At 35.8% G+C, this 27,718-nt stretch overlaps 1 protein-coding gene across 1 annotated transcript; it reads left to right on the forward strand.

Annotated features, from left to right (window-relative positions):
• The first annotated feature begins 1,958 nt into the window (after nt 1–1,958).
• Nucleotides 1,959–27,575, forward strand: LOC6038600 (ER degradation-enhancing alpha-mannosidase-like protein 3). Its single transcript, XM_038252295.1, has 12 exons — nt 1,959–2,546; nt 2,608–2,754; nt 14,929–15,081; nt 15,147–15,300; nt 15,366–15,929; nt 16,003–16,092; nt 20,520–20,772; nt 20,832–21,094; nt 21,159–21,390; nt 21,447–21,542; nt 21,611–21,783; nt 26,670–27,575. Exons 1-12 carry the CDS (start codon nt 2,413–2,415, stop codon nt 26,808–26,810), a joined length of 2,400 nt encoding a protein of 799 aa, XP_038108223.1. The 5' UTR covers nt 1,959–2,412; the 3' UTR covers nt 26,811–27,575.
• Nucleotides 27,576–27,718: the final 143 nt, after the last annotated feature.

The following is a 27,718-nucleotide window of genomic DNA, read 5'->3' on the forward strand; positions in this document are numbered from 1 at the left end:
TCTAGCAGGATTCTAATCCAGGTTTTTAACAATATGGACGAATACCGAAGGTAACGCTTGTAACGGTACGGGGGTACTGTCAAACCAATTTTGTAACGCACGCGCACGTCACGTCATTCCTGAACGAACTCCTGTCATAAATTTTCACCAAGATGGCGTCTCACATTTTTGCTTCCGCACCGCACCGTCCGCACACAACAATTTTTTCTGCTGCTGCTCGGAATATTGTCGAGAGAACCCGTTTCTCTACAAAAGCAGCTACCCAGGAGCAACCCGAGACAGATCCGTCTTTACCCGCTGGCCGGAACGTGAGACGATAGTGCCAGAAATAAACCGGAGACAGCAAGGCAGAAAAAAAGATCGTGAAAGAACCCGTGCTAACCGCCAGCCGGAACCGTGTCCGTGGCTAAGAAAAACATCCGATGCAACATTCGCTGGCCACTGGCCGTAACATTGGGAAAGGCGCGTGGGAATACTCGACACAGAACCTGTTGTTTTCGAGCAGCGGCTGCCGGTAAAAACAGTGTTGTCTCGGGGTCGAGTGTTTTTCTTAGCCACGGACACGGTTCCAGCTAACAGTTCTGTCGCGAGTTTCTTTCTGGCGTCCTGACTCAGGTATTTTTCTGGTTCTCGGGTTTCCGGCCAGTAGGTTTTGTCTGGGGTGTTTCCTCGTGATGTTTCCCACTTAGTTGCAAATTCCATTCACCAACCCACGCCCTGGTGGATCGTCAGAGCGGTCTGCAGCTAGCAATCACCCGGTGAGCCGCCCTGTCAATGTCAAATATTTTCACCAACATGGCGACGGAGCGAAACAAAGCCAAATTTTCTCAATCATTTGCCAACTGTTCTACCCGACCCGCTGACTTTATTTGTCCCATCGAGCGGAACCCTTCGGACTTTTCTTCGCATTTCCTGGTCCATCTTCCAAAAGCGGTCCCCATTCCGGAAGGAAAACACCATCTCGAGTTTTAAGGTTATGATGCCAAAACAAATCGAACTGTTGTGTGCACTTAACCGTACTTTTACGAGATGTTGTTTTTCTTCCGGCACAGAACAGGCTTAGTGTCCGTAACACCAAAGAGCATCTGAGAATAAACGTTTCTGCCGGATGACAGCTGCCGGGAACAAAGAAGAGCTCGTTGAAAAGTGGAAAAAAAAAACGCTAGGAAACACCCCAGACAAAACCTTCAGACCAGAAACCAGAAAAATACCAGAGTCAGGACGCCAGAAAGAAACTCGCGACAGAACTGTTAACTGGAACCGTGTCCGTGGCTAAGAAAAACACTCGACCCCGAGACAACACCGTTTTTACCGGCAGCCGCTGCTCGAAAACAACAGGTTCTGTGTCGAGTATTCCCACGCGCCTTTCCCAATGTTACGGCCAGTGGCCAGCGAATGTTGCCTCTGATGTTTTTCTTAGCCACGGACACGGTTCCTGCTGGCGGTTAGCAGGAAGCTGGGATTCTTTCACGATCTTTTTTTCTGCCTTGCTGTCTCCGGTTTATTTCTGGCACTATCGTCTCACGTTCCGGCCAGCGGGTAAAGACGGATCTGTCTCGGTTGCTCCTGGGTAGCTGCTTTTGTAGAGAAACGGGTTCTCTCGACAATATTCCGAGCAGCAGCAGAAAAATTGTTGTGTGCGGACGGTGCGGTGCGGAAGCAAAAATGTGAGACGCCATCTTGGTGAAAATTTATGACAGGAGTTCGTTCAGGAATGACGTGACGTGCGCGTGCGTTACAAAATTGGTTTGACAGTACCCCCGTACCGTTACAAGCGTTACCTTCGGTATTCGTCCATATTGTTAAAAACCTGGATAGAACCAATTCTGCCAGAAAATTCCGTGTCTGGGAACCTCAAACGACCGTGTCGACTGCACTCTTTTGCGAAGGTACTCTATATTCATTTGTCATCATCATCATCAATCATCATCAGTGCGTTGTCGTCAGCGCCTTCTTCTGTCAGTGTCAAAGTGCCAGGAAGAAAAAAAAAGGTTGGTGAAGGCTGCAGCTGCAGATTGCAAAGAAAAATAGGTGCTGGCAAAGGCAAACTGAGCTGGCGTAAAAAGTTGTTCCAATTTTCTGCGCTGCACTTTTGTCCCACGGGTGAAAAAGAATGGCCCACTCTGGTCCGGGGACGGGTCCGTCGTCGTCCTGATGGTGTGTACTTCCGTTCGCCACGGCGCAAAGACTTTCGACTCCGGAGGAGGAAAATAGCGGATTTTGTGTTTGTGTTCCGTCGGAGGGGGGGAATCGGTCCGGAGAGTGGCCAATATAGGAAGTGGTGCTAATTGATTGGGTCCTCTTGTGCTCGGGTGGGGAGGAACCGTTTTTGAGGTGGTCGTTTGTGTTTTTGTTCGTTTTGGAAGAGTGAAAGTTCTGTTTTTATTCCGGAGAAGGTCAGAACGGTCTAAAATGCGGACACTTCAAGATCGAGGAGTGGCTCTGGTGGTGGTGGCGACCGTGATGGCCCTGAGCTCGGTGGCCGCCGAACACATTTCTTCCGTGCCAACGCACAACATGTCCAACAAGGAGCGGAACGAGCTCAAGTAGGTTCCGCCTGGAAATCTACGAAAATTCTCAATAAATTGACCTGTTTCTAATTTCCAGGGAGGAAGCCCGTGAAATGTTTTACCACGCGTACCGGGCTTACATGGACAAGGCGTACCCGGCGGACGAGCTGATGCCGCTGAGTTGCACCGGAAGATATCGTGGAGTGACGCCCTCGCGCGGCGATCTGGACGACGTCCTGGGCAAGTAAGTCACAAAACTGGGAAGAAAACAGTCTGTTTTCTGTTTGCTTTACCTGCTTGCAATAAGCAAACGTGTCTCTTGCTGATAGGCCAAACATTTGTTCATGAAAAAGGGCCTGTTTTAAAAAAGTTTTGAGATAACTCGTTATCGTGACGATTGTTTAGTTTTATTCTACCAGCTGCTAAATTAGATTGAGCAATTTACACAAGTTATCTTTGAGCCGCTTGATAAAAACTAAAATAAAAATCATAAAAAAATAATTCAAACAAGGAAACGTCACTAACAAAAAAAAAAAGATTATTAAGTCAGTCGAAGAAATAAAGCCGTTTGCTTGTGAGGTGGCGACCTTGGCTGCAAAAAAAAACATGACTTACATCGCTACCTACTTTTACTTTCGTTTGTTTTGCTCGCTTGAAATGAGATTTTCCGCGCTGGCCGCGTTCTGGTTCTCGGCTATGATGTGTGGTGAAAAGTGATCGCGTTCGGTTTGGGGGTCACGGAAATTAATAAATTACATGGCAGCTTCTTTGTAGCAAACTTTGCATGCCGTTGTAAAGATTGTGGACCAAGAAATAGAGGAGAAATGGAGATATAACTGAAGCTTACTGGCTATAAGGGCATCTCCAGCGCTGGGGTGCTAATGCGAATAAATACCGAGATCAAATTTGCCACCTTGAAAAAACTCCGTCATCCCCACTGCTAGGGTAGCAAATTTGCCACCGAAACAAGCCCACCCCGGGGGGCAAATATGGGTTTTTATCATTTTTTGCTCTCGTTTACCTTCAAAATCAATAATTATGTGTTGATTCATGCCTAGAAATGCTAAAAGTTCATATAACTTTTTAATCCTATTGAAAATTTCAAAGAATTTCATTTTTCGAAAATGTCGAGTTAAACCATTAGCTACCCGATTTGATTCCCACCTAATTTGCTCTCGAGTTTGCCCCCGAGTCTCCCACCGCGCGTAGCAAAGAAGGTATCAAATTTGATCTCAAGTTCATCTGTAGAAGAAAAATATGTTCAAAAATTCAAAAATTCAAAAATTCTAAAATTTAAAAATTCAAAAATTTAAAATTCAAAAATTCAAGAATTCAAAAATTGAAAAATTCAAAAATTCAAAAATTCAAAGATTTAAAAAATTAAAAATTCAAAAATTAAAAAAAAATCAAAAATTCAAAAATTTAAAAATAAGAAATTCCAAAATTTATTTTTTTTTACTTTTACAAAATTTTAATTAAAAAAAAATAATAATTTTTTTTCAATTATTTTAGGCTGTTGCACATATTTTTCAAAGTTTATGTCGCCCCCGCTTCGAAAAACCAGGCGGCAAAAAAATATGTTTTTCAAAAAACTTCCAAATTTTAAAGGAAATCAAGGGTTTGTAAACAAAGAGTGTGTCCTGCTCACGCTAGAGGATGTTTACATCTGTCATGAAAGAGATACACTCTTTGTTTACAAACCCACAACGGCCCTTTGGCATTGTTTTGCTAGAAATATAAGTCCATCCAACTGAAAACAATTAGAAATGCATTTTCCTGCGTTTAAAATCATATTTAGCATGTCTGGGTTCGGTCAAAAATATTTTCAATTTTTGTGGAATTCCAATGTACAATGTACAGCACCTCAAAAAAAATTTTTCGGCGAAAAAAAAATCTCTTCAATAATTGGATATTTTTAAAAATAATGATTGCAAAACAACTGGGCAGGTGTGAAATGCATTTTAAAACACTTTATTCATTCAATTGTTGAGAACATAGCTTGTCATTTCAATTTTTATTTTGTTTTTAATTTAAATTTAAATTGCAGGCCAAGTGCGAATGATGCTGATGATACCTCTTCAGTTGACGCTCAGGCGAGGAACGCCCTGGAAGGAGCGTCACTGACTACGTCCGTAGTCCTGTTAGATCATACTTGATCAAGACAGTATAGCTCTGGTTTCTTGCAAGTGTCCTATTTTCTTACCTCCACGTTGGCTTGGTTTTCATTATGACTTAGCTGGTGGCCTGTGGAAACGGATCGTAAACCTTTGACCACCGCGGGTCAAAGTCGAGACGGCTAAAAGAAAGGGGCGCGACAATGTGGGAAAGGGAAGTAATTTGTGATTGTAGACGGTATTGTTTTGATTCGCAGTATGTTGAGTCAACTGCTGTGGATGTACCTGAAACGTCGCACAACGGGGTTTCTCTTCTTTCCATTTCATCTACCACCTATCTTCTGTTTATTTTGTTTCACTGATTTTCTAACACGCCTTCTGTTTATTATCGTTCACTTGTTTTCGATTTTACTTTCATGATTCTCTTATTTCTCAACGCTCAACTCTATTTACTAATTGATGCTGCTGTAACAAACTGTCTACTTTCCCTTAATTTGGCAGCGATGTCAATTTTGTTTGTCTTTATTTATCTGTTTTTCATCTGCCCTATAAATTGCACTTAACACAATCTAAGCTTGTTTGTTACCTCTATTTATTAGCTAATGCTTTTATCTGCTTTTTTATCTGCTTCATAAATTACTATCTTTCTTTTACTATTGATTCTTCAAATAGTATATTTCTATCACTGTCCATTGTTTTCAATCTTCACCCTTTTCTTCTAACAAGTGAGGTTTGAGCCCTAACTCAATTTAACACAAATATTACTATTGTACTTTTGAAAAACTTTTATAAAATGCTTAGGATCAAAAATTATAACAAAACACCGCGACAAAAGAAATAGCAACATATAAACACGACTCAACACTAGGAAAGATTTCAGGAGAAAACAATACACAGTAAAATAACAACTAGTTTTTGAATTCAAACTAAAAATAACAGTTTTTGCTTAAATGAAAGTTGATAGGCACACTATAAATGGTTAGGCGCTTATACTTACATCAAACCCTACTTAATGTACCACCCCCGGCCGAGTTAAAATGCGTAACCGGAAAAGAAGGTGTGCATGCCTGGCACGAACACTCAAAGCGTGTTCTAGCGTGCTGCTCGTACTGACTCAGAGCAAGGGTGAGATGTAGGTGTAAGGGCAGTGCGTGTTCGTTGGGAACCTAGTGCATAAGATCGGTCAAGGCCCGTTCTTACACTGAAAATTGCGAATTGCGAAGTTTTTAATTTAAATTTAAATTTTTTAAATTTTTTAAATCTTTTAAATTTTTGAATTTTTAAATTTTTGAATTTTTGAATTTTTGAATTTTTGAATTTTTGAATTTTTGAATTTTTGAATTTTTGAATTTTTGAATTTTTGAATTTTTGAATTTTTGAATTTTTGAATTTTTGAATTTTTAAATTTTTGAATTTTTGAATTTTTGAATTTTTGAATTTTTGAATTTTTGAATTTTTGAATTTTGAATTTTGAATTTTTGAATTTTTGAATTTTTGAATTTTTAAATTTTTGATTTTTTTAATTTTTGAATTTTTAAATTTTTGAATTTTTGAATTTTTGAATTTTTGAATTTTTGAATTTTTGAATTTTTGAATTTTTGAATTTTTGAATTTTTGAATTTTTGAATTTTTGATTTGTTTTGAATTTTTGAATCATACATCATACATATCATAAAGAGAGCAGACATATAAAAAGCATTCAAAACTTTGCCCCCCGGCTTGCCGGTACTTGTCGGGTATCAGAAAATGAGTACCCGACAGGTACCGACACATATTTTTCTTCTACAGATGAACTTGAGATCAAATTTGATACCTGCTTTGCTACGCGCAGTGGGAGACTCGGGGGCAAACTCGAAAGCAAATTTGGTGGGAATCAAATCGGGTAGCAAATAGTTAAACTTTCGACATTTTCGAAAAATGAAATTCTTTGAAATTTTCAATAGGATTAAAAAGTTTAATAAACTTTTAGCATTTCTAGGCATGAATCAACACATGATTATTGATTTTGTAGGTAAACGAGAGCAAAAAATGATAAAAACACATATTTGCCCCCCGCGGTGGGCTTGTTTCGGTGGCAAATTTGCTACCCTAGCGGTGGGGATGACGGAGTTTTTTCAAGGTGGCAAATTTGATCTCGGTATTCATGAGCCAGGTGCAAATTTGATTTGCACCCCAGCGCTGGAGATGCCCTAAGAGAGACATATTTAAGAACGAGTTAAAAAAAGAAAAAAACAATACAGTTTGATTCATTTTGATTTGTAGGATAACAACTAACATAATCTAGCATTGTGATTGTTGCCTTCCTTACTCTTTGCCAAAAATGGGTCATACTAAAGATCTGGAACCAGAAATAATTTACAGCTGACATCAAAAATGATATTTGGATTCAAAAAAGTATCTAAAAATCATTTCAGTGGTCATAGCTGGAGACAGGGTTGCCAGATATTTAAACTCTGAGTTTCTTTACACGGAAAAGAGTTCTATCCAAAATTTAACAATTCAAACTAGCTGGCTTCAAATTGGTGAAACAGTGATTTTTTTGGTTGAATCAGCTAAAATTACAGCTAAATTTACCAACCTGTGATTGGTGAAATAGCTAACCCTGATTGCTGATTTGCTTTCCAAAACTGACAGCCCAAATCAAAATGACAGGAGAGATTTTACCAAAAATAATGGTGTTTCAGCACAATTTTGCGTAATTTTACCAAAAAATTAGCTGGAACCGGCAGCATGAATTTTTTGACAGGTCATCAGTTCGAGACCAAAACAAAGCATCATCTTGTATCGTGTTCGATCCTGTTTGAGCCGCTCAGTTCGCGAAATTTTTTGATGGTTATGTGTGCTGTTTGAGTGCAAGTGCAAGTGCAAAAGGTGATAGAATGTGTTGTGTGAGTGAATAAATCAAAAGCCTGGAAGGTTTTCTGCGGATCGGCACCTGAAGGTAAGTTTCAGTAGATAAGGTGAGAAGTTTTTGTGTTGAGAGAAAGTGGTTAGAAGTTGAGCCTCTCGTTATTGTTTGGATGATGCGTAGGTAAAAACATGTACTTAACATAAAGTGGGAGCATCCCTAAACCACGTGAACACTTTGGCAGGGGAAAGGGGAGGCTGGCGATTGTCCACAGTATACTTTTTTGTATGGACATCTGTCCACCTGGAGGGGCGGCGGGTACAGAATGTCTAGACATAGACATAGAAAATTAAGCAAAATTAAGTAAAATTAAGCAAAATTAAGTAAAATTAAGCAAAATTAAATAAAATTAAGCATAATTAAGTAAATTATGTAAAATTAAGTAAAATTTAGTAAAATAAAGTAAATTTATGTAAAATTAAGTAAAATAAAGTTAAATTAAGTAAAATTGAGATGAAATTATGTTAAATTCAGTGAATATATGTCAAATTAATTTCAATCAAGTTTAATTAAGTAAAATTAAATTGAATCAGTTAAATTGAGCTTAATTAAGTTGGAAATGGTTATATTTAGAAAAATGTAGTTGAATTTAGGTAAATGTAGATGAATATAGGTAAATGTAAGTACATTTATTCAAATGTTATTACATTTGGCAGAATTCAGTTAAATTTAATGTAATTTGGTAGAATTTAGTTAAATTTAAAGTTATTTGGTAAAATTCAGTTAATTTGAGTTTAATTAAGTTAAGTTAACTTTAATTAAGTTAAAATAAGTTTATTTAAGTTAAATTAGGTTAAACTAAAATAAATTAAGTTAAATTCAATTGAATTAAGTTAAATTAAGTTGAATTAAGTTAAATTAAGTTAAATTGAGTTAAATTAAGTTAAATTAAATTAAGTTAACTTTAATTAAGCTAAAATAAGTTTGATTAAGTTAAATTAAATTAAGTTAAATTTAGTTTCATTAAGTTATATTAAGCTAAATTGAGTTAAATTGAGTTAAATTAAGTTGAATTTAGTAAAATTTAGTTAAATTAAGTTAAATTATGTTGAATTAAGTTAAATTTAGTTAAATTTAGCTAAATTCAGATAAATTAAGTTAAGTTAAGTTAAATAAAGTTAAATAAAGTCAAATAAAGTTAAATTAAGCTAAATAAAGTTGAATCAAGTTAAATTAAGTTTAGTTAAGTTTAATTAAGTTAAATTAAGTTAAATTAAGTTAAATTAAGTTAAATTAAGTTAAATTATGTTAAATTAAGTTAAATTAAGTTAAATTAAGTTAAATTAAGTTAAATTAAGTTAAATTAAGTTAAATTAGGTTAAGTTAAGTTAAATCAAGTTAAGTTAAATTTAGTTAAATTATGTTAAAGTATGTTAAATTAAGTTAAATTTAGTTAAATTAAGTTGGATAAAGTAAAGTTATTTTGTTTAAGTGAAAGTAATTTGATGTTATATTTAAACTTTGTTAAATGCAAAACATAGTTCAAATTTAACATGAATTTACTATAATTTAACCAAAATAACTTTTTGTAAGTTTTTTTTAGTATTTTTGTTTTTTGTATTTTTGTATTTTTGTATTTTTGTATTTTTGTATTTTTGTATTTTTGTATTTTTGTATTTTCGTATTTTTGCATTTTTGTATTTTTGTATTTTTGTATTTTTGTATTTTTGTATTTTTGTATTTTTGTATTTTTGTATTTTTGTATTTTTGTATTTTTGTATTTTTGTATTTTTGTATTTTTGTATTTTTGTATTTTTGTATTTTTATTTTTTGTATTTTTGTATTTTTGTATTTTTGTATTTTTGTATTTTTATTTTTGTATTTTGTATTTTGTATTTTGTATTTTTGTATTTTTGTATTTTTGTATTTTTGTATTTTTGTATTTTTGTATTTTTGTATTTTGTATTTTTGTATTTTTGTATTTTTGTATTTTGTATTTTTGTATTTTTGTATTTTGTATTTTTGTATTTTTGTATTTTTGTATTTTTGTATTTTGTATTTTTGTATTTTTGTATTTTTGTATTTTGTATTTTTGTATTTTTGTATTTTTGTATTTTTGTATTTTTGTATTTTTGTATTTTTGTATTTTGTATTTTTGTATTTTTGTATTTTTGTATTTTTGTATTTTTGTATTTTTGTATTTTGTATTTTTGTATTTTTGTATTTTTGTATTTTTGTATTTTTGTATTTTTGTATTTTGTATTTTTGTATTTTTGTATTTTTGTATTTTTGTATTTTTGTATTTTTGTATTTTTGTATTTTTGTATTTTTGTATTTTGTATTTTTGTATTTTTGTATTTTTGTATTTTTGTATTTTGTATTTTTGTATTTTTGTATTTTTGTATTTTTGTATTTTTGTATTTTTGTATTTTTGTATTTTTGTATTTTTGTATTTTTGTATTTTTGTATTTTTGTATTTTTGTATTTTTGTATTTTTTTATTTTTGTATTACTGTATTTCATTTTTTTTTATTTGTCAATAGAATATCGCAACAAAGCCGTACAATTAGGATGATCAATTATAACATAGTTTAAAAGCCTGGAAACTATTGAAACATCCAAAAAACTTGCTGGACTACCAAAAAACGTACCAAGAATAGCGGAAAATCATGCTACACCAGCAAAAGTCTTTTGAAAATAAAAACAACTTTACAGGCAGCAAGGGATTTTTAAAAATGATTTCGAAATTACCAGTTGAAACAGTCGAAAAATTAGCTGGACCTACCGAAAAACGAAGCAAGAACAAAAAAGAAACGAGCTAAATCAGCCAAAAGTCTGGGTGAATAATGTGTGCTTTGCAGGCAGAAACGGAGGCTTTTGAAAGAAAACTTGTAGAAATAGTGGAAAAATTAGCTATACCAACCAAAACACCTACCAAGAATAGTGGCAAAGTTGGCTAAACTAGCTAAAAAGATGTGTGAAAATACCTGGCTTCGCAGCCATCAATGGAAAATTTTGAGAATGATTCCAAAAAAAAACTGGTTGAAACAGCCTAAAAACTCGCTGGGCTAACTATAAAACTTCCTAGAATACCATAAAATCTAGCTAAAATAGCTAACAGACCTTCTCAAATTTACAGCTTTTGAGACTGACAGCATTTTTCCAGCTTGCAAATTAGTAAAATTTACTAAAAATATAGCTAGATTTATCATTTTTAGGACCTGGATCCAGCTGTCAAATCCAGGAATTTTTTTTAGGATTTCCAGCTAAAAAAAATCGTGGTTGGAAAAACAACCAATTTTTTTAGGGTTTTTAACCGAAAATTAGTAAGATTCACGATAAACCTTCTTTCCGTGTACCTCAATTGCTTATCCAACGATGTGCAAATTGAAATTTTAGATAATGTTAAAAAGTACAATACAAATACAGGGTGACCACCAGGCTTGCCACAAATACAGATTTTTCAGCACAGGCCCGAAACACAAACGATTTTTTTTACAGTTAAAATAAATTTGAGCAGTTTTTGTTAAATTGGCCAAAAAGATAAACATTGTTAGCATCTTTTGACATGTTCAGTTTTTGGTAAGAATATTATACGCGCTTATACTTACATCAAACCCTACGTAATGTACCACCCCCGGCCGAGTTAAAATGCGTAACCGGAAAAGAAGGTGTGCATGCCTGGCACGAACACTCAAAGCGTGTTCTAGCGTGCTGCTCGTACTGACTCAGAGCAAGGGTGAGATGTAGGTGTAAGGGCAGTGCGTGTTCGTCGGGAACCTGGTGCATAAGATCGGTCAAGGCCCTTTCTTACACTGAAAATTGCGAATTGCGAATATTATTCTTTAAAGTTATACTCGATTGAGTGTTTGGTATGTGCCAAAAAAATCTGTATTTGTGACAAGCCTGGTGACCACTCAAATCCCATTTTCAAATTTCCGACTTTTTCCCGACTATTCCAGAAACTTAAATAATAGGTATTTCTTATCTAAAGAATGATTTCAAACAAAATCTCTTTACAAAAAAAAATAAATATCAACCATCAAAAACAATTTCTAAACAAATAAAATAAACTGTTGCTTTTTTTTGTAAAAACAGAAACATAACAAAAAAAATCCTAAAAAACACTCCAAAAATGAAAGCACGCATTATTTTGATTCAGAGTAGATACAAAAAACAATCAATCAGTCAGTCAGTCAATCAGCCTTTGAAAAATAACCGAAAGCATAACAATACTTTCAATTTCAATGTTTATTTTTAAATTTGGATAACGTATAGTTTTTCATTCTTCGTTTCAACTGGAAAAAAGCTAAAGATAACTGAATTAAAAATTGTATTCTTCATTTCATTTTATTTGCAATCATAGAACGCTTAGAACATGATAATTGTTTTTATTCTTCCAAAGAATTTAGAAAAATAGCATGGAATTCGTAAAACAAACATTTTTACTGGTTCCCTTATCAATTTTGTAAATTATGTTATTAAATTTTTGAACCAATGTTGATTTTTCACCTTTTTCTGATTAGGTCCTATAAACATATGAAAGACAATAGGTTATAGACAAATCCAGCGAAAGCTCAACGCTGCTGATTGCGCTGCATTGAAATTTACAGTCCACATTTTTCCCAGTGTACCCACACTAACGCATTGTAAACCCCAAACCCATCACACCTCAAAGCTATGACACTTTGACACTGAAATACACAAGTAAAACCGTTCTTGCACTGAGCAGACGTGTTCCCTTTATTCGCTCGAAACCACGAAAGAATTCGCGAAGTCCGACCAGTGAAAAATTCCCCCGAACAGCTGCTTTTTGATGGTGAGAGATTTGACAGCTCCCATACTAAATGTCTCGATTTTCATACTTTTTGTTAATTTTCTTTTAAAATAATATACTTAACATATGAAAACTATATATTTTTGGTGCCCAAAATTCCTGCTGAATCGAATGGTGTACTTATCTCGATTGCAAATTTTTCGAACAGTTTTTATTTTAATAATATTCTAGACACATTTTGTGCACCTAATCAATCAATACTTTTATCATAAACAATAATTTTATTGCTTAAAAATTGAGTTTTCCTGAGCTCCCATATTCAAATACATGGAAGCTGTCATTTCTAACACCATTGGCCACCTAGCGGCCATTTTAAACTGGATTCGTCTTCGACTTTTCAAAAAAAAAAAAAAGGATTTATTTAGCTGTCAGTATTAACCTGTTTTATTTTTTTTTAATGAAAAATTCATTTTGAGTTTGTTCTTTGTTTTACCACTTATTTTAAGTGAAATGTTTGAAGAAATATATTCTTTAAACATATTTGCAAAAACTTAAATCAAAATTTCTTGGATTTATTTTTATGTTTATTTTTATTTTTAAAAAAGTTTTTCGTTTTTTCATTCATAACGAACAACGATTGGATTTTATTCGATGTTTAAATTTTCCGACAGCTGAAAATCATGCTTTATCTATAGTTATTTACCCATACTCGCAAAAAAATCAAGGGTAACATTTGAAAAAAAAAAATAATATTTCAAAAAATAAAAAAATAAAACAAGAATAAAATATTATGCAAATTTATGTCAATATCAAACACCTATCTTTGCCATATGGAGAGTTTGTTGCTCGATTAAAGCTCCAAAAATACTATTTAGGCTATAAACTTACCAGCAACAGCACCGTCTCAAGTAAGCACGCAAATTTATGCCATTTACTGGCCAAAAAGTTCAAATTCAATGCACTTTTGTTCATAATTTCTATTTTGCGAGACCATTTGTCATCATTTTGTTTCCACACGCAAGATGAGAGCTTAACTGCTTAACGCCATTAATAAATATTGTGTCACTTGCGCTAACGTTTTCATAGCGTTTAACATATGAAAATGCTTCCAACTACCGGCAACATGTTCTTTTGCACATTAGTTAGTCACTCACTTGAAATATAATCCCGAAACATGTAAATAATTAGCAAGCGCCATCCAAAAAACAAACGCGCCAAGTCTTTTGACGACCCATTCCAATCGAAGGCTGAAGAAAACCGAGTGAGTAGCGAGGGCAAATAAAGAACAAAGCGTGGCCGTCAACACCAGCAGCAGCGCCTGTTGGAGTGAGTCAGTAATGCCAGGAAACTTTCTCTTTAAATGCCACTTTTCGTGAGTGTTCGCTTAAAATTTCGTCACAAATGGCAGCACTAAGCAGACCCAAAAGAGCGCTGGAAGGAAAAAGAACTAAGCTGAAAATTGAAAATTGGGCGTGGCCCAATGCATTCTCGTCTGATTAGAATAGATTTGGGAAATATTTTTTTTAAATGCTTGTGTAAGGAATAGGAGCAATTCTCTCAGATTTCGGTCATTCGATTTTTTTTTTGTATTTTTTAATCCGGCTGAAACTTTTTTGGTGCCTTCGGTATGCCCAAAGAATACATTTTGCATCATTAGTTTGTGCATATAAATTTCCATACAAATTTGGCAGCTGTCCATACAAAAACGATGTAAAAAATAATTGATGATTTTTAATATAACTTTTTCTCACTAAAACTTGATTTGCAAAAAACACTTTTTTTATATATGTTTTTGAGGACATCAAATGCCAACTATTCAGAAATTTCCAGGTGAAGGTGAATCAATATTGATTTTTTCAAAAAATCGAAATATTGGTCGCAAAATTTTTTCAACTTGATTTTTCGATGTTAAATCAAATTTGCTATCAAAAAGTACTTCAGTGTTTTTTTTGATAAAGTGCACCGTTTTCAAGTTAAATCCATTTTTAGGTGACTTTTTTGAAAATAGTCGCAGTTTTCCATTTTTTTTAAACGAGTGCACATGCATGCCCAATTTGGATTTTTTTTGAAAAGCAGAGAAAATTTTCTATATTTTGCTGTCTTGAACTTTGTTGATACGACCTCTAGTTGCTGAGATATTGCCATGCAAAGGCTTAAAAAGCAGGCAAATTGATGTTTTCCAAGTACAGTAGTTGTTCAGTAACTGGGCGTTGTTTAACTGGGTTGCTTTTTAACTGGGCGCTCGATAACTGGGTCGTAGCCCAGTTAAAAAGCAGGCAAACGTCAAAAAACCAAAACAAACCGAAATCACCGAGGGGTTAATGGATGCAAACATCATGTTCAACAAATAAAAAAACTTTTTTTTAACTTTTATGTAATTTCAAGTCACAATTAGAGAAATATGAAAAGTAATCGTTGTAATTGAATATAAGTAACTTTTATATTTATTTTTCATCAAAAAAATATTATGCATCGGTAGTCCCCTCATTATTATTCGTTCAGCCCAGTTAGCGAACAGCATTTTCTAACGTCGATATCTAAGCAAATAATGGTCCGATTTACAATGTTAAAATATGAAACATTCGTGAAATTTTCTGATCTTTTCGAAAACAATAATATCAGCTATTCATGCTTAATTATAAATTATAATCAATCTTCTAACTCTCTAACCTTGTTCCAGCTTTTCCATGACCCTGGTCGACACGCTCGATACGCTCGTCATCCTCGGCGACCTGGAAGAGTTCGAGCGCGCCGTCAAGCTCGTCATCAAGGATGTTAAATTCGACAGCGACATTGTCGTTTCCGTGTTCGAAACCAACATCCGAATGGTTGGGTAAGTCTTGTCTGTTTTTAGAAGTTATGAATTTATCATTTCTTTCGATTTGCTTCAATTTCCAGTGGCCTCCTGTCCGCCCACATCCTCGCCGAGTACGTCCAGAAGCAGGCGGACGTAATGATGTGGTACCGGGGCGAGCTGCTCGAAATGGCCAAAGATCTGGGCTATCGATTACTGCCGGCGTTCAACACTTCGACGGGCATTCCACACGCAAGGGTGAGCTCGATTAATAATTTACGTTTGAGTTACTCATTCTGTGTGTTTTTGCTTTGTCGTTCAAGGTCAACCTGAAGCACGGCATGAAGGTGGAATCGTTGCGACACTCGCGAGAGACTTGTACGGCGTGTGCCGGAACGATCCTGCTGGAGTTTGCGGCGCTGTCCCGACTCAGTGGGGAGCCCATTTTCGAGGCCAAGGCGCATGCCGCGATGGACGCGCTGTGGAAGATGCGTCACCGCAGCTCGGATTTGATGGGAACGGTGCTGAACGTTCACTCCGGGGATTGGATCCGGCGGGAGTCGGGCGTTGGTGCGGGGATCGATTCCTACTACGAGTACTGCCTCAAGTCGTACATTCTGCTCGGTGATGAGCGCTATTTGGCGCGGTTCAACCGACACTACAACGCAATTATGAAGTACATAAGCCAGGGACCGATGCTGCTGGATGTGCAGATGCACCGGCCGCACACGAAGACGCGCAACTTTATGGACGCGCTGTTGGCGTTCTGGCCGGGGTTGCAGGTGCTTTCCGGTGATTTGAAGCCGGCGGTGCAAACCCACGAGATGTTGTACCAAGTGATGCAGATGCACACGTTCATTCCGGAAGCATTTACTTACGATTTCCAGGTAGGCAGTGTGGGGGAGGTTCCGGGAAAGATCAGTTGAGACAGCAAGATTTTTATTTTTTTCTCCGTTGTAGGTTCACTGGGGCCAGCACCATCTCAGGCCGGAGTTTATCGAGTCGACGTACTTTCTGTACCGGGCGACCGGCGATCATTACTATCTGCAGGTAGGTTTGGCGGGGAGATGTTACATTTATTATATTTGCTTGGTTTTGGCACTCATTGCAAGTTAAGAATATTGTTTTTTTTGTTATTTTGCGCAATAATCAAATTTACCTTTGAAAAACAAAACTTTAAAATTCTAAAAGCCTAACTTGGTGATATTTTTCTGTTTTAAGGCCAGAAAAGGTAACACAAAGATTTTTCTTAAGCTTTAAGTACGATATGCAGATCGGATGGAACGCGGTCATGAAATGTTGCGTGTTCTTTTCATGACCCCCCACAAGAAATATTGACAGTTCGGTATGAGCGCGTTTGACGGTGTGCGCGCTTGAGGTTCTTTGGGGGAATGAGGAAATTAGGATGTCAGGAAATTAGGAAATTTGGTAATTAGGAAATTGAGAAATAAAGAAGCTAGGAAACTTGATAATTAGGAAATTATGAAGTTATGTTATAATGAAATAATAAAATAAAGAAATTATAATATTAGGAAATAAGGAATAATAAGGAAAATTGGATGTTAGGAAATTGAGAAATTTAGGAAATTAGAAAATTAGGAAATTAGGATATAAGGAAATAAGGAGATCAGAAAATTAGGAATTAAGGAAGTTAGGAAATTTCGTAATTAGGAAATTTGGAAATTAAGAAATTAGGAAATCAGAAAACTAAGACGTTACAAAAGTTAGGAAATAAATTATATGAATGTAAGGAAATTAGGAAAATTGGTAATAAGGAAATTAAGAAATAAGAAAATTTGGAAATTAGGATGTTAGGAAATTAGGTAATTAAAAAAAGGAAATTAGGAAGCTAGAAAATTAGAAAATTTGGTATTTAGGAAATTAGGTTATGAGGGAATTAGGAAATTATGAAATTAAGTAATACAGTAGTTGTTCGGTAACTGGGCTGAGAACGGAGCCCAGTCACCGAATGTTGCTCGTTAACTGGGCTGAACAAAAAATAACGAGGGGACCACCGATGCATAATATTTTCCAGGTGAAATATAAAAATAAAAGTTACTCAAAATTATTTACAATGCTTACTTTTCATTTTTCTTCAATTGTAACTTGAAATTAAACAAAAGTTTGAAAAAAGTTTTTTTTTATTTATTGAATATGATTTTTCCATCCATTAACCCCTCGGTCATTTTAGTTTGTTTTGGTTTTTTGAAGTTTGTCTGCTTTTTAACTGGGCTACGGCCCAGTTATCGAGCGCCCAGTTAAAAAGCAGCCCAGTTAAACAACGCCCAGTTACCGAACAACTACTGTAATGAAATAAAGAAATTATGAAAAAAGGAAATTAGAAAAATTCGATGTTAGGAAATTGAGAAATTTAGGAAATTAGGATAATAGGAAGTTAAAAAATCAGAAAATTAGGAAATTACGAAATTTGGTAATAAGAAAATTTGTTTATTAGGAAATAAGGAAATTGGAAAATTTGGAAATTAAGAAATTAAGAAATTTGGAAATTAGGATGTTAAGAAATTAGGGAATTTGGTAATTAGGAAATTAAGACATTAGGACATATGGAAATCAAGAAACTAGGAATTAATGAAATTAAGACATTAGGACAGATGAAAATTAAGAAATTAGGAATTTAGAAAATTAGGAAATTTGGAAATTTGTTAATAAGGATATTATACATCAAGGCTGGTACAAATGCTTAAAAGTTTTTCTTATATTCTTAAATTCTTGGATTCTTAAAATTCTTGAATTCTTAAAATTCTTGAATTCTTAAAATTCTTTTAAAAAAAATAAAATAAATTCTTGAATTCTTAAAATTCTTTTAATTATGGAATTTTGAGATTTTTGAATTTTTGAAAATTTATAGTTTTTGAATGTTGGAATTTCGGGGTTTTCGTTAATATGTGTTTTCGAATTTTTTTAAACCTTTGATATTATGACTTGTTATTTCTGAAATTTTTCAGGTATCGATTTTTTAATTTTTTGAGCTGTTGAATTTATAAATTCTTTAATCTCGACCTTAATAAAAAAAAATCAGTTCTGCATAATTTTTATTTTGAATCTACAAAATAAAAATTTTAAAAATGGTTGGAATTTCATATTTTTTGTCATTTGATATTTCTGAAATATTTGTTTTTCCATATTTTCGAATTTTTATTTTTGAATCATTTGTATCGTCGAATATCAGATTATTATTGATTTTTTCAGTAAAAATATAGATATTTGTATGATTATTGTCCAGTTTATTTTCACTCCGGTTTAATTTATTTAGGTCCCGCCAGGGGAGATTATTCGGACAGTGCAGTGAACTCACAATCCAAAGCCTGGTTGGTACTCGCAATAGCAATAGCACGGTGGCCAACAGGAATAAAGACAACTTCTAGGGGGAATTCTCGTATGTTTGGCAGGTTATGCACCCGCTCCTAACTCCATCCAATTAACTGATTTTCACTATTTAAACAACTTATTCTGCAAAACTTGTGATAGAAACTTGCTTACTCACTTCTTATTGAGCTCGATTTCAGTTTAAAACGCTTTTAATGAGCTTTGAGCATTTTGAGATTCCCCGGGATTTTCTATTATTATAACGAAGATAAAATTATTAAAACGTTTGTAACTTTCAGTCGCATTCAAAAAGTCAAATTCTTTGATTTTTTCATCAAAACGTATTACAAACAAGCACCGCGCGAAAAAACGTTAGACGCCACTTTCCGTTTCTGTTCCTTTTCTTTTCGTGACCCTTTCCTTGACCGTTTCTTGAGCGTTTTTTTTTTGTATGGAGTTTTGCGTTCCTTCCGATCTGCATATCAGTCTTTACGCAACAGAAAAGTAATAGAAACGAAAATAGAATCATAGCATAAGAAAATAAAAAAATCTGAGATTAAAAATTTCGAAAATTCATAATTTTTAAGTGAAGTCTTAAAATTAAAAAAAAATCATAAATTCGATTAATTTGACAGTTCATAAATTGTTTTTGAAAAGGTCCTTTAAACATATGAAAGACAATAGCTTATAGGAACTTTAAAAAAAAACTCAAGTAGAACTCTTGAAATTATTAAATTTTGAAAATTCCACAATTCTAAAATTCAAGATTCTGAATTTCTAAATTTCTGATTTTCTAAAATTCTTTAATAAGAAACATTAAAAATACTGAAATTTTATTTTTGGTCCAATTCTGAGGATCTAAAATTTATCTGAAATTGTATTTATTTTTAATTCTTTGATTAACAAAAATATGAAAATAAAAACCCAGCATTCCAGGCTGTCAAAATTCCAAGACGTCATTGTTAATCTTCGGAACGCTGCTTTTGTTCGTGCTTGAAGTTGAAATTTTATATATTTCAAAAGTACAGAAAAATGTAATTTAGTGATTCAAAGTGTCCGTACCCAATTAACAGAACGGCCTAACTTCTGCAGCGTTTAAATAAAATAAATAACGCAAACATTTTTTTATGTGAGCAATTACTCACTCTTCTTCTCGATATTTCATGCATAATTCTTTGAAATATTGAAAATCTCATCTGTTAAGTTGATGGTAACCTTATTCACAGCCAATCAAAACTTTTTTAAACCATCTTTGGCTTTCCTGCTTTACCACTTGTTTTTGTTTATTCCAAACCAACCCTTGATGCCCTTTAATTTCCAAACTAGAATGCATCTTCAAATACGGACTTCAGATATGTTTCGTAGTGGTCAAGAAAACTTGTCATTTCACTTTTGGTTGATTGGATAGTCACACAACCGACGGTGCAAGGTACAAAGGCCTTCGCTCTCGATATCCTGAGTACAGCCACGAGGTGGAAATTTTGCCTGAAAAAAGAATGAAAATACTAACGTTGTCATGATTGCATTGTCGGCCAAACGAAGCGCATTGATCGGGCAATTTGTTTGTTGGACCGTGTAGACTCTGCATGTCTTCTACCGTTATCACTCACCTTCCGTCTTCCTCATGCGCGGCTTTGTGGCTTACCACTCCGTGACCGATGGATCCTGCCCAGCGCGCCGCATTCAAATCACAATTTTCTACGATGCGTGCTCTTCTCGGGCGTCCGTTTTTCGCAGAAAAATGCTGGTATAATGCAACTTACTGCTAGCAAGGACTCTAATGATCTGAACGAGAGCCGATCGATTGGCATGCCGAACAACTCATCAAATTATCGCGATTCTAAAGTTCTCTCGACTTCGACAGCAATTCACGTGTGTTGGCAACCGCATACAAATCCGCACTGTTTACTTTTGCAAGTGAGAATGACAGCTATGCAACTTGATGAGCTACACGTTACGCGGGATCCACCGCATTATGGGTTTAATGAGTGTGATTGCAAAAAAGGGTAGAGCGCGATTTTGGATAATAACAAACAAATGAAACAATGAAAATTTATGCTTTCGGAGTACTTTTCCGGATTCATTTTATTTTAATCGTTTATTTCCGTTTTAATTCAAAGCAAAGTGACATTTTTTTTATTTCCATTTAGGTTGGGAAGAAAGCTTTGAAGGCCCTCCAGAAGCATGCCCGCGTACCCTGTGGCTACGCAGCCGTCAACGACGTCCGCACTGGCAAGCACGAGGACCGCATGGATTCGTACGTCCTCTCGGAAACGTTCAAGTATCTGTACCTGCTGTTTTCCGACCCTTCGGACCTGCTGCTGAACATTGAGAACTTTATCTTCACGACGGAGGCGCACCTGCTGCCGTTGACCCTGGGACAGTTGGGCAATCATACCTTTAGTAAGTTTGTCTCTTAATTGTTTCTTGTGGCAGTTTTTAAAACGATTCTTTACTTGTAGATATCAAGGACCACGAGGAGGGCGGCATGCTGGACTTTATGCGGTCCTGCCCGAGTCCGAACAAGCTTTTTCCTGAAACGGTTAGACGTCCCCTTAGAGACCTGGTTACGGGAGTATGCCCGCGCATATCGAGCGCCAAAAGACTTAGAGCGGCTGACTTTCAGGCAAGCAATGCAGATCATCTACGGACAGTTTATGACATGGGTATTACGATGGTTTCTCTAGGCGAGGGCAAGGTCCAGCTGCTGCACAGCTTCTACAATGTAAGGCTGACGACGTTGGCGATGTCTGGACGTTTTTGTAACAAAGCATTCTCTTTTTCAACAGGCCAAATCCCCGGAAGACGCCGAACGGGGACTCGTCTTCATGCAGGAAATGGTCGAACTGTCCAAGTCCAACACCATTCCGAAAACGCAACTGCAAGAAGTATCATTCCAAGGTTCCGACGGAGAGCCACGCGCCCTTAAAGCAGGCCCGAGCCACTTTGGGCCGGAACTGACCGGCGACATGACCGTTGTGCAGCGGGTCGTCTACGCCAACCCGTCGAAAGTTTGTACAAGTAAGTTACGGCAAATTTCAAGCTTGTTGAAGGATTGCTGAGAGTTCCTTTTTCAGCTCTCAAAAACGTCCAGGAGCTTCGCGGTCGAATAGCCGTCGTTGAGCGGGGAGACTGCACCTTCGTGGACAAGGCCCGGCGAGTTCAGGTCGCTGGTAGGTCACCGAAACATCCCTAAATCTAGAACAACAAATCAAATTTCTCGTTATAAATTCTTTTGCAGGTGCCGTGGCAGCGATCGTGTACGACAACACGCCCAACACGTCGATCGACAACCAGCAGATGTTTGCGATGTCCGGCGACGGGCGGGACGACGTGAAGATCCCGGTGGTGTTTCTGTTCACCAAGGAGGCGGAAGTGCTGCGGGCGGCCATCCGGGCGAACTCGGAGCTGGAGGTAAGATTTAGAATTTGTTAAAACAGTTTTACCTTGTCTTCGAAATGTTAAAATTGCTTAAAAATGGTCCATGGCCTTTTGAAACTTGAGCCCTGATTCCATGGAAATGACTTTATCACATTGCTGATGCCTGCCTTTAAAAAGGATTTTAGTGGTATAGAATCAGCTCCACGATGGTGGAAAACGGTATCCGAATTCCACGCTCAATTTTATTAAAACATTTGCGGTTGTACAAAAGGTCATTGTATACTCAGAAAAATAAGCTCTATCGTTGTGAATAAATAATATCGTCAATTTAAGGTCACTGATGGAACCCCTCACTGTTTTGGGCAATGTCTGTCAATGATGATTCAAAAATCAGTGCCCACAAAGAGTAAATTGAAATGAAAATATAATCACTATCACTTAATGTTCTCAGCAGGCTTATTCATGGGGGGTAACAGGCAGCGATTAATGATTAATCGCAAAATAATGCCATTTGATAAGGACGTAAGATTTTTAAATATTTTTGTATTTAATTTAAATTTTCTTTAAGCTGTTGCATCGTATCAAAAAGTGCTCAAAGACAAACTTGTAGGAAATTTGACGGACTTTCTGAAAAAAAAAACGGAAAGAAAAAACACGTAACTTTTATGCAATTTTTTTATTTTTAAGTTTTAAAGTCAAATTTGAAGGTGAGCTCTCGTTTTTTGGTGAGAATGGCCTAAGGCGTCATCCATAAAGTATGTCACGCAAAAATCGGCCTAAATTAACCCATATGAATCTTCAAGCAATTTCAATATGGCGACTTGTATCAGAAGAAAGTGAAGCATTTTCGCTAGTTCTCACTGTTCTGTGTTCTGAGTGCACGTCCGCAAACATAGAACACACACATACTAACACAAAGCGCCACCAAGAGACAAAAGGTGATTACGAATATGTTTGACACATTCGTTAAAAATATGCGGTTTTGCAAAAAACAAATAACATAACCAACTGTCAAACTTGTAATTCGTTGCTGATTTGTTCGAAAATTTGTTAAAAATAATAAGTTTTCTTGCAGCACCCATTTTGGACGGACATTTCTGTTGTCACCTTCTGGTTCCTTGGATTGGCCATGGATAATTTCACAGTGTAATAAACAGGGCAGCTACCACCACGTGGCGCCACTTTTCCGAATGAGAAAATGATACAGATTTTTCAGACGAGTTTCAATCCCGTGATTCGATGCAACGGTTTCGAGATACAGCATAATTTAGATTGCGAAATACAAAAATATTGAAAACACTTGCGCCCTTATCAAACGTCATTATCGAGTGTAACTGGTTCCATATACACAAAAATGTCTTATATAAGCGAAAGATAACATGTCTACAAAGTTTCATCAAAATCGGAGAGGGTCGAGAAAAAAGTACCTGGAAATTCCTGATTTGGGCTAGAACTTCTCTCTATGTAAAATGCTTCAACAAACAACACAAAGAAAACCATTTTTTGATTGATAAATTCTGGATGGAGAAGAATTAAGGTTTGATTCAACGCAAAATTTTGTTGATTGAATTCAACAACATATTTTGTTGAATCAAACCTCGTACAGGCTGATTTTACAAAACATTTTTCTGCGTGAAGAAATTTTTTGTTTGTTCTTTGGGCCTTTTCGCAGGCCAAGGATTGATACCTAAGAGCATGCAATGGCACTGACCTTGTTGCGTGCTCTTCGGTTGACGTCCACGTAAGGAACATCCTGGAAGGAGCGTAACTAACTACATCCGTAGTTCTGTTAGATCATCCGAATTATCTTGATCAGAACAGTATAGCTCTGGTTCCTTGCGAGTGTCCTATTTTCTTACCTCCACGTTGGCTTGGTTTTCATGATGACCTAGCTGGTGGCCTGTGGAAACGGATCGTAAACCTTTGACCACCGCGGGTCAGAGTCGAGACGGCTGAAAGAAAGGGGCGCGACAATGTGGGAAAGGGAAGTAATTTGTGATTGTAGACGGTATTGTTTTGATTCGCAGTATGTTGAGTCAACTGCTGTGGATGTACCTGAAACATCGCACAACGGGGTTTCTCTTCTTTCCATTTTATCTACCATATATATTCTGTTTATTTTGTTTCACTGATTCTCTAACACGCCTTCTGTTTATTATCGTCCACTTGTTTTCGATTTTACTTTCATGGTTCTCTTATTTCTCAACGCTTTTCCACTCTATTTACTATTTGATGCTGCTGTAACAAACTGTCTGTTTTCTCTTAATTTGACAGCGATGTCAATTTTGTTTATCTTTATTTTTCTGTTTGAATAATTTTTCATCTGCCCTCTTAATTGCACTTAACACAATCTAAGCTTGTTTGTTACCTATATTTATTAACTAATGTTAATTTTTTTATCTACTTCATAAATTACTATCTTTCTTTTACTATTGATTCTTCAAATAGTATATTTTTATCACTGTCCATTGTTTTCAATCTTCACCCTTTTCTTCTAACAAGTGAAGTTTGAGCCCTTACTCAATTTAACACAAATATTACTATTGTACTTTTGAAAAACTTTAATAAAATGCTTAGGACAAAAAATTGTAACAAAACACCGCGACAAAAGAAATAGCAACAAATAAACACGACTCAACATTAGGGAAGATTTCAGGAGAAAACAATACACAGTAAAATAACAACTAATTTTTGAATTCAAACTAAAAATAAAACAGTTTTTGCTTTAATGAAAGTTGTTAGGCACACTTTAAATGGTTAGGCGCTTACACTCACATCAAACCCTACGTAATGTACCACCCCCGGCCGAGTTAAAATGCGTAACCGGAAAAGAAGGTGTGCATGCCTGGCACGAACACTCAAAGCGTGTTCTAGCGTGTTACTCGTACTGACTCAGAGCAAGGGTGAGCTGTAGGTGTAAGGGCAGTGCGTGTTCGTCGGGAACCTAGTGCATAAGATCGGTCACCCGTTCTTACACTGAAAATTGCGAATCTAGTATAAATATCTAATGGTCCTTTGTTCAATGCAAAAAATAAAAAAAAAAACGAAGTTGACTTTATAGCTGTCGGCCACCATTGCTAGTACCAACCACTAGTGTCTTCCTTTTATCTACAAGGACTTCGCCGCCCTGGGCTCCTAAGTGTATGAAAGTATGGCACGGAGCGACGGCGCCGAATACCCATATTTACACAAAGAATTTTAGAGCGCCCGCCGCGGGATTCGAACCGGCGACCTCTGGATTGTGAGTCCAGTGCGCGGTCCGATTGATCCACACGGGCGGGATGCAAAAAATAAAACTTAAGATAATTTGCCGATCTTTTTGAAATAAATATTCAAAAATTTCATATTCAAGACTTAAAGAGGTATTAGTATTGGCAAACAAACAAACAAACTTGAACTTTTTCGTGTTTGTCAGGCGTTCGTTTGCGGCAAACTCGCGAACAAAGCAAAATGTATGCAGACAAACTGTCAACTGATCAATAGTGCGAGTTTGTTTGTATGTTTGTTTGCATACCTCCTTTAGAAAACTCAAATTTTCTTTTTTTATTTTATTCGCTATATTTCTGCAACCAGAGGTCACATCTTCAGTATCTCTTGGGCAGTTTTATTGGACATTTTCTCAATTTCTCAAAAAAAAAAAACGAACAACTGGAATTGGGTACTAAAGCCCTATGTCAATTTTTATGTACAACGGTAAAAAACACGATTAAAAACCATTTCGGTTCCCTTTTTTTTCATTTTAATGCAAAAAAAATGACAAGACAACATTTTTTCGATGGATCAACTATGGTCCCTTTGGAACGAGCTGTCAAGTAGGAGCTTTTCTGTCAAGAACGACCGCGAGGTTAATTTTTCAAAATTGATTCAAAAATCAATTTCAAACTCTTTGTGGTCGTACAAAGGGTCATTGTACTCAGAAAAATAAGCGTTATCGCTGTAAACAATAATATCAACTCTTTAAGCTTCATTTTAGGACCCAATTAGGTATTCAATTGAAATTTAACTTCAAGTGAGTATACCTTGAAAACGGTATTGCAACGGTAACGGGATTGCAAATTTGATTTTACATTAAAAGTATGTTGGGAGTAAAACTTATGTTTTTCACATGAAAAAAAATCCGTTGCGTCATTTTTTTCGTCCAGAATTTGCGTTCTGTTTACAGTTTTCCTGAACAACGTTATCTTTTTGAACGAGTTTTGTTTAAATCTGGAGTTTTTTTTTTGAAAAGGTCCAATAAACCAAATTTCCAGTTTTTGTTTTTTTGGGTGTTTTTAGAACCGCCTTGAGTCAGGGGTATTGAAAAACACCCAAAAAGCAAAAACTAAAAATTTGGTTTATTGGTCCTTTTCAAAAAAAAAAAAAAAAAACTCCAGAAATGTATACTGGGATGTAGGATGCACTAGGATCACTCTATTCTGGCAGCACTTGCTGCTCCTGCTGAAAAGATTGAGGCAGGCGTCGCGACGCTCATGCAACCAAGCTAGTGGATGGTGCTGCCAGAATAGAGTGAAAAAAAGTTCATGTTTTAAATAGTGGACGAATCGTTTCGCGCTCTTCAGCAAAGTTGTTCCCTGGAACACGGACTATGAGCTCATGAGGTTTTTTGTAAAATGCGAAAATCGTTAAGGGGCATCTGTCAGATTTGAGTTAATTATATGCAGATCTAGGTGAATTCAATAAACGTTTATTGAATTATGAGCGAAATTCACTCAAATCTGACACTTGCTACATTTACTGATTTTAGAATAGGATCGGTTTTGACAAAAATTGAGTGATTTTGAATACGCGTTTACATTGCAGCGGGCCAAAAGTCAAAATCAGTCGACGTGCCACCCAAGCTTTAGTGACAAGCAGCAGTGGACTTATCTAGTCGTGGTCACATTTCAACCATATTTAATTGGCATTCCTTTCTTCCACAGGTAACGCTCCGATCCTCCAAGGAAGCGGCGGACGACGCCGGCGATTCCGCGACAAGTAATTCCGCGGACAAACCTTCCAAGACTGAATCGGGCAGCAGCAGCAGTAGTAGCGGTAGCAGCGAATCAAAACCGGCGCCATAATAGTGAGCTTCTTGTGTCGTCGTCGGGACCGAATTTCGGCATTAGTTAAAATTGTGCGCGTGACTGTGAGTGAGAGCGTTTTTTTCCTGTTTTGTTTTCGATTAAATTTGTTATTTGCAGTGAGATTCGTTGTGAAAGTGATAGACGTTTGTTGAAACGAGACTAATGTGACGAAAGTGAGCGAAAAAGAGAAGAAAAAGTTTTCCGCCAGTAGTTAAGAGATTAGTGTGTAAAGTATATTTTGTACTATAAGAGCAGCACACTACACAATCGAATGGCAAGCCAACATATCAACTGGTAGAAAGGCTCTTCCTCGTGTGCAAAAGTGTGAGAAACAAAAAAAAAAAAACAAATGCTGTGTATAAAGAAAACCTAACTGTAAATAGTCTATCAGATTCTAGGAACTTACGAGAGCATAGTGTAATAAATGTTAAGACTTCAGAAACGATTCCAGACAGTTTTTACGGTTTTTTATTTATTTTCGGCACCGAGCGAAAAAAAAAACACAGAAAGAAAGTGTAAATAAAACGCATTAACGAAGTTGCTAATTTTTCAGGAACTTGTTTTCCCAATAATAGCAATTTCTAGTTAGTCACAATCAAGAGATGCAATATTATGAAGAATTTAAAAGAAGAAACAAAAACTAGCGAAAATAGTTGTGAATGATGAACAGATAATTGCCTATTAGCGATAAGTGATTTCTTATAACCTGATACTAATTTTGTAAATAAACAAAACTGTTTTAACGGAGCGTTCGTTTAAATATTTACTCTAGTTTCAGTCTCCCCCCACCCCTCGAAAGAAAAGTCACCTGGAAGTAATTCATATTGCCATTCAAAATGGAAATACTCCCCGCGATTAATTTAGTTCTCGAATTTCCCGATAGCTCCAGCATCACAACCGGAAAG

This window comes from Culex quinquefasciatus, chromosome 2 (genome assembly GCF_015732765.1).
Source record: "Culex quinquefasciatus strain JHB chromosome 2, VPISU_Cqui_1.0_pri_paternal, whole genome shotgun sequence".
Classification (NCBI taxonomy): domain Eukaryota; kingdom Metazoa; phylum Arthropoda; class Insecta; order Diptera; family Culicidae; genus Culex; species Culex quinquefasciatus.

Excerpts from the sequence above, each read along its gene's own strand:
- LOC6038600 (XM_038252295.1), top strand. The coding sequence starts at position 2,413 with ATGCGGACACTTCAAGATCGAGGAGTGGCTCTGGTGGTGGTGGCGACC. Across the intron at positions 15,301-15,365 it reads CGGGCATTCCACACGCAAGG|GTCAACCTGAAGCACGGCAT; the intron begins GTGAGCTCGATT and ends TTGTCGTTCAAG. Across the intron at positions 21,784-26,669 it reads GGGCGAACTCGGAGCTGGAG|GTAACGCTCCGATCCTCCAA; the intron begins GTAAGATTTAGA and ends TTTCTTCCACAG.